Source organism: Monodon monoceros, unplaced genomic scaffold (assembly GCF_005190385.1).
Source record: "Monodon monoceros isolate NGI ecotype Baffin Bay Population unplaced genomic scaffold, NGI_Narwhal_1 Super_Scaffold_1, whole genome shotgun sequence".
Classification (NCBI taxonomy): domain Eukaryota; kingdom Metazoa; phylum Chordata; class Mammalia; order Artiodactyla; family Monodontidae; genus Monodon; species Monodon monoceros.
The window spans coordinates 13,099,569-13,114,341 of record NW_021703765.1 but is presented as its reverse complement, the minus strand read 5'-3'; the positions used below and the strand labels follow the sequence as shown (position 1 = coordinate 13,114,341).

Sequence of the window (14,773 nt, the reverse complement as noted above, 5' to 3'; positions counted from 1 at the left end):
TTAATGTTAATGTTTGCACGATGTTTAAACATACTGCAGACACAAAACAGTGTTGGCAGAAGGAATGAATAAAGAATTCTCATCTAATGTAGATCTGAAGCAGTATTCAGAGAGCAATAGCTGAATCTATATTTAGTTTTTGATTATGATCCAGTCTATATAAAAAACATGTTCTTGTTTTATGGACTTCAACTTATTCCTATCCCTTATACAGTGATTTGTATTGCAAAGTAATAGACTGCTATCTGATTCTATACATTGTCACTTACTTGGATAATAAGCATCCATCCTGAGCGAAGAGACCATTCTTAATATGCTGAGAAAGAACAGGCTTCTATAACCGTAAGCCTGAAAATGAGACCCTAGACCTTGGTTTATCCACCACAGTAAGGAATGTCAGCTTGTGAGGTGACCTGGAGAAGTAAGGTATTCCCGCCATTTTGGAGGCCACATACCAACGATGCCATGCCTTCCACAAATAGTAAAGATGGCTGTCTACACAGCATATCTTCAACAAGAAAAATCTGTGCTTCATATTTACAGATAATGTTACTGGTCTAACTTGATTAAGTTGGCCACACATTTTCCTATAATGTAAGGTTTCTAGCTGAGTAATCTATATACTCTTGTCACTTTTTCTCCATTGCATTTGTAAAAACTCTGGGTAGAATTAAAGATAAAATGGGTGTTAATAAAAAAGAACTGGTAACTGACACACTAACAGGAGAGAAACCCATAATGGGGTTTTATTAGATCTGTGCTTAAAGCAACTAAGCAAGGCAACCATGACAAGAAATCACAGAAATGTAACAGGCATGCAAATTTTAATTTGCATAATAATTCTTTAATTAGTCAGTGTTACTTGGAGGGAGGGCATCTTCTCTTTTCACTTTTATTTGCAGCTGCTTTTTTTATTTTGCCAAAAGGAAGATTACTTGGGGTTAAGATATTCTCATTTAATAGGATTTCCCTTGGTAACTGAAATGTTTTAGAAAAATCTTTTAACATTATTAATATACTTTTTTTCCAGACTTTTTTGGTCTAAACTTCCTATAGACGAAATTAAATCTGAACATGATTAAATTTAATGAATACCTGATTGACATCTTGTCTCTTCCAGTTCTCCAATTTCCATTCTGAAATATACAAATAAACACCAGAGCTGCTGTTAAGAATTTTTTAAAAAGATAAATCATTTTATTATTATAAGTGGTCAGTGGAAACGAAAGTATTGGTAAAGTTCATTTTAAGCCAAGTATGAACAAAAAGCGTGCTTAAGAAGGAAGAGCTATAAATTTTTTAAACTAGAATTTTAAAAGAATAACTGAAAAGTAAATAATTGATATTTTCTGTGATAGTATATTAATTTGGAAATAATTTGGAGATAATTGTTTCAAAACATCCAAAGGCTAAGGAAGGAAAGATGGTAGTAAAAGACACAATGATAACAACTGTCAGCATGACTACAACTAATGACAGTCGTGTTCCAGGGAATTATTAAGGCAACCAATAGCCCGTTAGTCAATCTAAGCTTTTCTTTTTTCTGTAATGAGAGTTGCTTGCAAAATATTTGAAATTTTTTAGCTCTGATGCTCCTACCGTCACTAATCCCAAATGTGAAAGTAGTATAGTGAGTTACTATTAAAACTGCCTCATTCCCCTATCTTTCTACATATAAATTCAGAAATTTCAATAAACAGTAATCAAAACAAATGATTATGAGGCCATGTCTTGATTTTAAGACTTTGTTTTTGACTTTAAGATATATTACCCAAAGGGTTCTAAGGCATTTTTATGATGAAGTTTCCTTTAATAAGCTAAAAAAGTTTAAAAATATGATCCTAATTCTACCAGTCAGCTACTAAAAATTCAGACTAATCACCTGATGAGGAAAAACATGTACATTCCCTTTCGCTGTAACTTATGATACCAAATATCCATATAAGAAAAAATACATTCTTTCAGTAATGATTCTTGAAGTCATATGATTCTAAAACGTTAAGTCACTGAGAAATCAACTGCCAAAAGAAAGTTCTGTCTCCTAAGTATTCAATACAAACATACTATTTAACCTAGCTTCTATTTAGATTCAATCTAATCCATTTAACACAGAGCATAAGAATATAAAATGGTGCAGCTGCTTTGAAAAACAGTTTGGCAGTTTGCAAAAAATAAAACATAGAGGAACACATGACCCATTAATTCCACTCCTAGGTACCTGCTCAAGAGAAATAAAGACACATATGCACTCAAAACCTTTTACACAAATGTTCATTGAGTCATTATCATAACAGTTCAAATGTGGAAACGACATAAATGTCCATAAGATGACAATGAAATATGGCATAGACATACAATGGAGAGAGAAGTAAGGAGTGACTGCTAATGGGAAGGGATTTGGGGGGTGGTGGTGGCAAGGAAATGTTTTGTAATTAGATAGTAGAGGCAATTGCATAATCTTGTGAATATACTAAAAAAATTTAATCATACACTTTCAAAACATGAATTTGATGGTATGAGAATTACATCTCAATAAAAAATAAACAAAAAAAAAAAAAGAAAGGAAGTGTGTAGGAAAATTTTATTATACAAACCAAAAAGTCTTCTATGGTAGACATACCTAATACAGCTGGGAGTCCACATCCCTGGAGAAGGTTTTAAAAGGAACATTTCTAGGGCTTACCCAGACTCATGGAATCAAAATACCTACAGACAAGGTCTGGAAATCTGTAACTTTTTTTTTTTTTTTGCGGTACGCAGGTTTCCCACTGCTGTGGCCTCTCCCATTGCGGAGCACAGGCTCCGGACGCACAGGCCCAGTGGCCATGGCTCACGGGCCCAGCTGCCCCGCGGCATGTGGGATCCTCTCGGACCGGGGCACGAACCCATGTCCCCTGCATCGGCAGGCAGGCTCCCAACCACTGCGCCACCAGAGAAGCCCTGTAACTTTTTTTTTTTAATCTGTATTCTTAACAAGTGCTTTGAATGAGTCTGACACAACTAATCCAGAGAAAGGCATTTGAGAGGAATTTATTTTGTCCAATTAGTAAAAGCTTTGAAACGCTAAAATATCCTTACCTTACAAAATAACCAGAGCTCCAAGAAAAAGGAATTCCTTTTCGTCATGGATTGAGAAGGAAGGGAGGCTTGGGCAACAGAGAGAGCCTTCAAAAGTACTAGAGACAGGGCAAAATCTGTCCGGTTTTGAAATATCAATTGTGACATATGTGTGATTTATCTAATTGATAGTCTTTGCAGGTAAGATCTAAGCCAAGGGTTTAATCTAAGTCCTGGAATAATAAGGTTTGTGAAAAAAAATATTAAAACTTATACTTGAACTTTCACAAGGCAAATAACTAACAATTATATTTCAAGCTGAATATTATAAACCAAATAATATGAACTATACAAAAGTAATACATAGAAATAGTAATGACACAAATATCAAAATGAAAGCTATAACTTGAAAAGTAATTTTTTTAAGTTAAACTTTGGTTTTATTTTAAAATGTCACATTTATAAAAACAATAAAGATAAATGTTCATACCTTGCAAATATGTATCATCAAATTTCTGAGCTAACACTTTTTGAGGATACTTGATTCCAGCTCCCCAAGTGACAAAAGGAGTACAAGTCTCTAAAGGATGACCAGCTCCATGGGAACCTACAAATAAGACACAAAGAGTAATAAGACAAGTATCAATATATAAGAATTAACTTATACCTAAATATTTTTTAATACTTAGTTTTAAAGAGTTGATCTCTATATAGCTAATTCTAGCCACCATACTCCCAAATGTTTCCATCTCTATTTAACAATTAGTTTTTAAATATTCCCAAAGAAAGTCAGAGCATCAACAACAAACAGGCAAAAACAAAAAGCAGAACATCCGTTGAGTGACTGGTTGAAAGAAGAATAAGAATAATAACAATAAGACTTGGAGGAGATGCCACCAGAGTAGTACCAAAGGCAGAAAGAACAGGTAAAGCTCCTTTGGGGAGTAACCACCCAAGTTTGAGGCCAGGTCTGCTCTGAAGAGGATAGCAAAGTCTCTATATGCTTTTCTTCCAGGCCACTCTGGCTGGTATAGCCAAAAGCCCTTTATAAAGTGGAACCGGCTCACAAGAATTCTACATTGTGATTTGGTGACCCAAACCTCAGCTTTGCCTTATTTTGTTCTCTGTGCACACACTGTGTTTGCCTTGGGAATCTCACAGGGGGGATAGGCTCATCTAGTAGTACCCTCAGTAATACCACCTTAAACTCACCCCCTCTGCCATCACATACAGTTAATTCTAGGTGGATCATCAGTATTTTTTGTTTTCTTCACCACACTTTTCTCTAATTTCTCAAGTTAAATGAGAGTATATTCCCTTCATAGTTAGAAGAAAGATTATATAAGATCAGTCTTTTATACACTAACATTTTATGCATGCTATTATGTGCTAGACAGTTTGCATATACTAAGATATCTAATCCTCTTCAACATTACAAGATATTTGCAAGCTACATTTACCACTGCTTTAATCGTAAAGTATATATCATTTAGAAACAGACTAACCCCAGTCTGTCATTCCATGGTCAGCAGTAAAGATAAATGCTGTTTTCCCATCATTTCCGTAAAAATCTTTAAGAGTAGACACAATTTCTTTCAATCCCTCATCAACTATTTTAATATTGTTCAAATATTCCCTGTTTAAAAAGAAAGAGAAGAGAAAATTAAATTATATTAATTACATTAATTTGGAAAAATCAAATTTATTCAACATGAACTTGTAAAGTCAATAACTTGAAGTACTTTTAGATCTCATCTTTAATATTTTTTTAAATCAGAGCTCTTTAGAGTGTTAAAAGTAATTTTCTTCTCTTAAAGAAGTAAAAAAGTCTGGAATCATTTTCAAAAATGATTTTTAAAAAGATATTGATTAGCAAATAGATTTTAAGGAATGCTTTTTAAGTCTCAAATGCAACAATGATGACTTTTAAGTTCATGCCTCTCATAATGTAAACTATATTGCTCTTTCCACATTAGTAATAGGTAAGCATCACTGTTTTAACTATAGAATATTTCCATCCCTTAGAGTGTTTGTGATATAAACCACTATAATATATTTTGAACAAACTATATTTAAGCTTTCCATACAGTTGAACAAGGATGGTTTGGTATAAGTTTTATCACTTAAGACAATGCATTGTGTTAAAGAAGGGAAGCATGAGGTATTCATTACTGGCAGCTAGCCAATAGGCTTTACAGTTAGTTAGACTAATCTAAACCAAATTCAAAATGAAGAATAAAAGTATAACGTGAATTCTTCCTTTCTTACGGTCTTCAAAAGTGAGAAAAATAGTTGCCGTTTTATATAAGGAGTACTACTGAAACATCACATACAAAACTTTATACTGTTATCTGCTAGATACAGCACTGATTAAATGGAACATAAGGACCAGCTAATTACATCTTTTTGTGATATAAATATTAACACCATAAAAATGCTTTTTATTTCAAAATTTACTAAAATGCTTCTAAAATATAAGTTTTTTCTCTCTGACCTGATAAATGAAGAATATGGAATACACATACAGGATATATTTTACTTATATTAATGTGCAGTGTGGTCACAGCACATGTGACTTTAGCCACTATATCATACTACATCTCATATAAATGAGAACTTTTTCTACTTTAGAGTTATTTAAAATATAAGTTCTGTTGTGATCATTACAAAGAAAACATTATAATAATATTTTAAAAGTTCAAACAGGAGTTTCCCTCAAAACCATGGAATTAAACACAGCATTAAAATTACCTTGACGATGGTCGGTGAGCATGTCCATTTGTATCTATTCCTAATAAATGTAAGAAAAAAACTATTTTGTCTTCATTTAGTTTAGAAAACAAAGATTGGTTGTTTCTGGCAGCATGAAAGAATTCCTATATGTAACAAATCAGTTAAAAAATTTTAGTTCATTTATTTTATTTAAAAAGTAATTCCAATGAAAACATTTAATTAAATTTATACATAACTATAAAATTAAATTATCCTATTTTGTTTAAATTTGTCCTCAGGACCTACCAACACAAAGTACTTGTCAGTTCAGACATCTATGTTCAAATAACGAGTGAGCTATTTTCTGTGTTATAATTAGGCTGAAAAAAGGTTATAGAACGGGGATCTCGTTTTCATGAAGTTCTCATAACATTGAATAAAATATAGCAGACTGAAGAACTATTTTTGACAAGAGTCAAAAGTAAAACGGTACTAGTGGCAACAGTTTAGGAACGCTTTATGAGTTTAAAATGTTTTCATACTTCTGTTGTCCTATGTTACCACCCTAGTCCAACCATAGTCTCTCATTTGCAACATTGCAAATAGCCTCCTATTTCCTTTGTCCCAAGACTAGAATCTGTTCTTCACATTGTATGATAGAAAAATGTCCACTTAATGAAAGGAAATACGGTTCAAAAATGATTAATTTCATAATGATAAACTGGATTCATAAAGCCCTCTAAGAAAAGGATTCATCCTGTGCTTACATACACATGAACATGTAAGCAAGTACCTATGGAGAGTATTTTTAAATTATTTTAAATACGTCAACAGGCTGCCAAGATATATAATTATTGTTCACATAAATGAACTATAGAAGATGTTAATTTTAAGAGGTATTTAACTTTCCAACAAAAGTCTGAAATATTTTTTCAGATAATTCTTCATTATTACAAACATTAAAAATATAAATGGTGCCATTAGAGAAACCATCTAGTCAAGAATAGAAATAATTTTTTTAAAAAACATAAACATAATGCTACCAATCCTCCTTAAAAAACATAAAATGGCCCCCTAACTTTCATATATGTATGAAATGTATATTCTACCTAGCCCCTTTCAAATACATTCTAATTAGCCCCTAAGAAATTTTAAATCTAGATGGAAATGGTAAGTTTTTCAAGAGAAAGGAATTACATTCTGAAGATATAATTGAAAGCTGACAAGGAACAAAAAAACTTAGCAATTGAACTTGAGTCAAATTTACAATTTGTTTCATGACTGATAATATTCAGCTTTGTAAAAAGTGCTATTCATTCATATGTGGACACAAGATCTGGGAAGCCATGAAACACTAATCTTACAGAGCTCAGCCTATTAGATTCCCACTGCCTTTTAAAAAGTTGGTCTTTTGTACCTAAGAGACAGAGCACACTCCTAGCTTCTTTCCCCCCAATATTTAGTATAATTATGCCCACCAATCCCACTTTTCTTAGCTCAAAGACACTCATTCATTTTTGCACTTAACAAATATTTATTATACCTCATGGGAGACTGCTAGATGACTACCCCAGCATGCAGTCTCCCTTTCTCTCCAAGTAAAACCTCTGATTTTATGGGACATGTCAGTGCTCCAAACTTAAAAGCTACATATTTCCTATTCTCTCTCACAGCTACATGTGCCTTTTTGGTTATGGCCAATGAGATATAAGTCAAACATTTCGGTCAAAGGACTATGTGGACCTAAGGCTTTTTGAAATAAATTTAATTTAGTAGGACAGAAGGTCCTTTTCGATTCCTCGTACTGTTGGCCTAAAACATTTAAAATAATGGCTGGAACTCCAGCATCTCTTGGGTCGTAAGACAACTCTGAAGCTAAAACCATGCTCTGAGGATAGAAGAGAAACTTAGGAGACTGGGTCTTAATGACATTGTGGAACCACTATGGCAATATTGGACTGCATCAATCTTGGGCTGCATACTTCTGGCATTATCTCTTATTGAGATAGAACTTCTAAGCAATATTTTTTTTCTATTACAGCGTTGAATTTAATCTAAATTAATCATGTATCTATGTACCAGACAATTCCATGATAGGAATTTAGATTTAACAATGTGAAAAAAACAGTATCTCTGCCATAAGATGTATATAGGATTGAAATTGTTTGGGTTTTTTTGTTTGTTTTGTTTTGTTTTTAAATCCCCTCCTTTTTGCATAAACAGTACAGAAATGCTTGTTAGATCCAATGGCTTATAATATAGGCAGTTGTAAGCTTAAATAAAAGCAGAGTTCCTTTTAATCCTCTGGGATGTATTGGAACAGTTAGTCCTCACACATCTTTTTTTTGTTCCATTCTTTTTTAGATTCTTTTCCCATAGGATTGAAATTGTTGCCAATGTATCAAAAATTACAGCGTAGCATAATAAGGTACTAAGATAGAGGTATTAAGGGAATATAGAAGAGGGTTCTCTAAGTCAAACTGGAAGTGGGGTAAAGCAAAGGGAAGTCATGGAAGACCTAATAGAGGAGATGGCTATGGATATTTTACCACAATTTTAAAAAAAGTGAGTAGAAATTGGCATATATTTGTAAACCGTTTGACTAGAATTAAGCATGAGTCTCTGGCCAGGGCACAAAGTCCAGGTTGGAGCCCTGACTCCCTCTCTAGCCTGATCTCAGACTGTGCTCTAGTAAGTGTTCCTGCCATGCTAACCTCCCCTTTTTTCAGTTCCCCAAATCCATTATGCTGGCTCTCCTTTCAGGGCCCAAGTTCACATAACGCTGTTGGCCTGAAATACTCTTCTCTATATGCAATCCAGATCCATCCATTTCTTTGTCTCGTATACTTCTCCAGAGACTATCTCAAAACTCTCAGGAAAGTCTTCCTCTAACTGTTTAGTTTAGATCAGAATTTTCTAAAGATATATTCTTAGTCCCTGCATTTTTCCTTCACACCACTGATCATTGTTGATGATTTCATATTTTTGTTATTGATTAATGTACATGTCTCTATCATACCTTATGAAGTTGTAGGCAAATTTTTTTTCTAGTCACTATCATATCACCAACTAGCAGTGTTGAAATAAAGTAAAAAAGTCATAAAATCAGGCCAGTCATTAGCAATATCTGCCTATCCACAAGGAATCAAATCCATGATTTTGGAACATTTTTGGCATGTTTATGAAATTAGAAGCCAAAGGCCCTTAAGCAGATACTAATATAAGTCAATTATATTAAGAAGTGATAGCAAAATAAATTGCTAATTATTTTTTTGAAGAGATTTTATTTAACTTGAAGGTCTTCCGTTTTGACAAAAGCATATGTTAAATGAAAAAAGAAAGCTTCAAGGAAAAATATTCTGATAAAAGAAATAGGGTTTATCAAAGAACACATTGAACACTTAATTCCTGATAAGTAAATACAAAGAAAAATGCAGACACATACTGACTGTTTACAAACAAACAATAAAAACGACTACATTATGGAGAAGTCCTCAATGTCAGTCCAAAGACACTACTGGTAAAAGGAAGAATCATTAAGGGTCAATCAATGAATGCTTCTTATAACAGATGAATTATGAGTTATAATTTGGAGATGAGAAAGAATAGATTGACAGAAAGGAGTGACCCAATATCCACAGCTGAGATTTTTACAGTTTGTGAAAATATAAATTCTATTGGATTCCTGGTTAAGCTGTGATGATTGTCACTAACAAATAGTCCAAAAAACTCGGTATCTTAACAAAATTCAAATATTTTATTATGATTAACTTGTGAATGTGTTTTTGCTTATCTAATTTTTCTTTAAAGTACAATTTTTTTTAAACATCTACTTTATGTTATAATAAATGTATTAGATTTGAACAGCATTTTTCAGAAGACTTTCAAACAAATCACATGGTCTCACTACTTGTAAGAGACTGGTTCTGTGGTCAAAGAAAGATCAAGAAGGTTTACCTAGGATGATTCAGCAAACTAGGAAAGAAATGCAGGTTTCCCAAATCCAACCAAGGGCTCATTTTACTGTCAGAAACACGGAATTTAAGAGTTAACTTTTTAAAAAAATAAATCTATTTATTTAATTTATTTATTTTTGACTGCATTGGGTCTTTGTTGCTGCACACAGGCTTCCTCCAGTTGTGGGAGCTACTCTTCGTTGCGGTGTGCAGGCTTCCCATTGCAGTGGCCTCTCTCATTGCAGAGCACGGGCTCTAGGTGCGTGGGCTTCAGTAGTTGTGGCGTGCGGGCTCAGCAGTTGTGGCTCGCAAGCTCCAGAGCACACGCTCAGTAGTTGTGGCACACGGGCCTAGCTGCTCCGCAGCAGGTGGGATCCTCCCAGACCAGGGATTGAACCCGTGTCCCCTGCATTGGCAGGCAGATTCTCAACCACTGCGCCACCAGGGAAGCCCAGAGTTAACTTTTTTAAATTATTTTTTTTAAACTTCTATTAATTGGTTATTGTAGAATGTGTAATTTCCTAGAATCCAGTCTTTTTAAAGTAGTATGCTACAATAAAGAACTTTCAAGTTCATACAAGTAAAAAAAAACTAAGATGCATTTACTAACAAGTCAGTTTCTAGTACATTAGGTACAAATACGTGTGCTGTAGATTAGCTACTCAATAGCACGTACCTTCACATTATCAAAAACCCAGGTATCCAGTTTTGTTACATCCTGGGCACCAAAATCCTCACTGTAAGCATCATAATTATGTGCAAAAACATGGTTTCCACTCGCACCTGAAAAGGAAATTCGGAGAAAAAATTTTTAATGATCTGCCATGGACCATAGTTTATACTATAACCTATGCTGTTGTTTTAGTTCTCACAGTAACATATTCCAATTTTACAGATACACTACAAATGAGTTAATTAACTTGCCAAAGTCACAGTGCTAATGAAACACGACAGCACAAAAGTAAACACCAAAGTTTGTCTCCCTGTAAGGATTAAACTATTCAAAGAATTTGTGCATCTAAGGATGGTACAAACTAAAATAGATGAAATCATTTGTTTTACAAAATTCCCTAACCAAGAAGAAAATTCAAATATTTCAATTCTTTTATTCATAAAATATGTGCATTTTTCTCAGTATAAGGGAATAAATATTGCTTATTGCCAAATAGTTTGAAAGGGTCAACAAATATATTAATCTTACATATTTGTAGGATTTTATTAAGAATCTAATCAACTTAGTGAATTTCTGAGTTAGGCTCTTACAGCTCATAAGTAAGAGATATAACAAAATAATGACAAATCTCTTATAATATCAGCTTAGCTCTAATGATACTATTCTACTGTTCAGCCATTCTACTTCCCACATTCTAAGTAAAGATCTGAGTGGGTCTGTGGGTTGCCATAAGAAATGGAATATTCTTATTCGATTATCTCCAGGCGTCCTGTCCTATCAACTGTAGTCAGAAGTAGGGAGGTAAATTTGGTAGCCATAGCAACTTAATCCATCCTCACTACCACCAGTCCCCCAAAAAGCTTAACTGCTTTCCAAAGAAGGGAGTATATAAATGGCAAGCAGTATGAGTTTTTTGACCTGCTCTACATAATAATGTTCTGTGACTATCATACAGAAAATTCTGAATATCTGTTTTGCTTTTGAGACATATAATAATCTTTAGTAATTACAATTATTATATTATATTCTTGACTAAGTGTAAACCTTTTCATTAGGTGAAATGATCATAATGCTCTCACTAAAAAGCATTTAATGACATAAAATTCAAATGGAATCCAACTGATTTTAGAAAATAATGTAAATGAATTTTCTCATCAAGAGATGTTCGGATACTTGCAGATTCATGCAGAAATACAACACATACAACAAATCCAAATGGCATGATCCTGAATATATGCAAATAGAAGTTATAAATATTAACATTTAAATCTTTATGTGACTATCTACTAACTTCTTAGTAATAATCTATCAAAGTAAAATGAACCAGACATCTACATCATCATTATAATGAGGAGTTATCATCGTCATAATAAGCATTTTGCTAAATGTTTCACATGAATTATCTTATTTAATCCCCAAAACAAACCTAGAAGATAGAAATTATTATCACATTTTACAGAAAAGAAAACTGAACTTCAAAGAAGTTATCTAACTTGCCCAAGATTAAAAAGCTATTAGATGTTAAGAGTCATACATATACCATTTCATCGAATCCAAGGTATTAAAAACTGTATAATTCAACATTTCAAGTACAACTAAGAAGGAAAAAAATCAAACTCACATGTCTATCTATTGCAATATACACCCTTATTTCAGAGATGTTAAACATGTAAAACCATGTATTTCAAAATCAATAAAATATAGTATATATTTTAAATTACCATATTGATTTATTGCCTATTTAGTAGCTGAGGAAATATAATCAATGACTTTTACCTTTGGCAAACATAGCCAAGATGTCCGGGCTCCCCCAGCACCATGTGTGCCTGGTTTCATTAATAAGAGAATCAAATTCCACAGGATTTTCCTTCCATCCTTCAGGTAATTGAGAAAAAAAGCAAACAATGACAAAAGTAATATATACATGATGAAATATTAGTATATCCCCTAAAGAAGTATTTTTCAAATAATAACAATGAGGATTAATTGTAGAACAAATGCAAAACTAATAACAGATTTTGTTACATGTATTATATTACAATTTTTTTAAGAAAGCTTACAATAGATAATTTACTTCTTACTAAAATATAGAATCACTTTTGACCTTTCGAGTGTTAAGATCTAGGAAATCCATGAATCCATCCAATCATATTCCATCAATAGCACAGGATGATAAAAAGCTAAAGCTTAGCTCTTGAGTCAATCCCAGTTTGTGTTTATGTGAGTTAGGCATGCTAAAATACTTGTCAAAAGATCTCGAAACAGGGACTTCCCTGGTGGTCCAGTGGTTAAGACTCCATGCTTTCACTGCAGGGGGCATCAGTTCGGTCCCTGGTCAGGGAACTAAGATCCCACATGCCACACAGCATGGCCAAAAAAAAGTATCTCAAAACATACTTCACTTTGTGTCATGATTCAGTGTTAAAGAAGTAATATTTTTGCAATAAATTTTTCATGTGATAAAATCATCTAAATAGACAATACCTTTGGCAACGGCACTGACGTCTTCATAAAACCCTGCTATCAGGGCTACATGGCCTGGCCGAGATTCAGTTGGCACACGTGTGTGAGATATCCCCCAGCTGCCTTCATGCATTATGATATTCCTAAAAGATGTTACAGATGAATAGTTAACACAGACTATGATCAAATGCTCTGTTAAGGCTTTAGAAAAATAAGATTATTACTGAAGGAATCCAGTCAAAAGAGTGAGTCAAAATTTAAGAAGGAAAGGAATCTTTCTGATCCCACTTGAGCCCAGTCCTATCCCTCCCACCAGCTGGATTCAGTAGCACAAGAAAGCCCAGGTGAGACAAAGAACCACTCAACCACTGTACAGGATCACAAGACAAAATACACCATTATTGTTTAAAGCCACAAAGTATTGAAATGGTATGTTACATAAGAAATCACTGATATACACAATATTATTCTGTCAATGTTAAATTTTATTAGGTGTGATGGTGGTTAAATTATCTACCTAAATTTGAGATTAAAACAGGCCAAAATTTCTTTTGCTAAAATGTATCAACATTCTTTAAGTTGTCTAACAGTGATTTGCAGAATTTGGGGGAAAATGCAAAACTATCAGTAATGCTGTTGCAGGTAAAAGGCCAGCAGAGCAACAAGTTATAAAACACTAATTCATTGGTAACAACTTTCAACTCTCAAAATGTTCTGTAGGAAAGTATCTAAAAGTGCTGGTTTAGATACTTTTAATATTGACATCTCATAATAAAACCAACTTTAGTCAAATATATACATAAAAATAAAAGGCTTAAAAAACCATTGAACCACCTGCTGAGGGAGAAATATTTTTTAACTTCTTCAGTTATGTAATGGAAACTGAACTCAAACAGAGAGAGGAAGATATAAAGAAATGTGGATACTTCTGTTGAAAACATTTTGATCAGATCATATTTTTTAAAAAACAGTGAGGAACAAGTAAAACCTTTCAAAAAAAAAAGGTTTAGGAGAAGCTAGAATGGCATACAACACAAGGAACATCAACTGTGAGCCCTTTGCCCTCTATGTAACACCCCAAGGAGAAGCAAGTGGCACCAGAAAGCCTTGCCTTTGCCTTAACAACCAGTATATTTTATATCTTATTAATTTTGCAATGAACTATATTTCTCTCCTTTCTTCGACAACTAAGAAATTCAACCAAATATATCACCCCAATTTTTAAACTATTCATAGAAATTTATGTTACACATTTTTGTGTACTGAACTTAACCCAGGCTTGATCTTATTTTCCTACTCATATTTTCCTATTGCCCTGAGTTGCTCATTTATTTGCATACTTTAGTATATTATGCATTTCTTTGAGGCACCATAAATTTATTCCTGGAAATTCAACATAGAATTCAGGTTCATTCATTCTTCTAGCAGTCAACAAATATTTATTAATTGCCTATATGTTCTAGGAACTAGAGATAAAGTGGTATATAAAACAAAGTCCCAGCCTTAGTGGAAGTTGCACATGCTAAGTAGTACTATAAGGAAAATTGAAATAGGGTAAAGAGATAGAAAGAAATCATGATGGGGCAGGAGAAAGATAGACGATTTTAGATAAATTTCCACTTGAATTTGAGTTTTAATCTCTCTACAACAGCATTAGGAAGGGCTTTTGAGGGGCTTGCCATAGAATCAGAAAAAGAACAGTTGATTGCAGGAGTCCCCTAAGCCCCCAAAATTAAACATTTCTTTTCAAAGCCACTTAATAGAATCCAAAAATTACATTATGTAGTGATATAGACTTGGAAGGGCTTTATATATTTTATAGAAGATGTATTTTGAGTTGAAGTCTATATTTTCTAGTTAAATACCTTTGTAGTTGGCAATTCACTAATATTTATGCTTGTCATTAATAAGA

The 14,773-nt window shown here is 33.3% G+C and overlaps 1 protein-coding gene across 2 annotated transcripts in view; it reads right to left on the bottom strand.

Moving 5' to 3' along the window:
• Positions 1 to 14,773, bottom strand: part of PIGN (phosphatidylinositol glycan anchor biosynthesis class N) — a 110,994-nt gene that overhangs the window by 86,042 nt on the left and 10,179 nt on the right. For both annotated transcript variants that reach the window (XM_029232635.1, XM_029232629.1), the window contains exons 4-10: positions 12,883 to 13,004; positions 12,175 to 12,273; positions 10,402 to 10,508; positions 5,809 to 5,933; positions 4,563 to 4,693; positions 3,548 to 3,664; positions 1,096 to 1,136 (exon numbers count right to left, since the gene is read on the bottom strand). In XM_029232635.1, the coding sequence (XP_029088468.1) occupies positions 1,096 to 1,136; positions 3,548 to 3,664; positions 4,563 to 4,693; positions 5,809 to 5,933; positions 10,402 to 10,508; positions 12,175 to 12,273; positions 12,883 to 13,004 (742 nt within the window). The remainder of the gene's footprint in view (positions 1 to 1,095; positions 1,137 to 3,547; positions 3,665 to 4,562; positions 4,694 to 5,808; positions 5,934 to 10,401; positions 10,509 to 12,174; positions 12,274 to 12,882; positions 13,005 to 14,773) is intronic.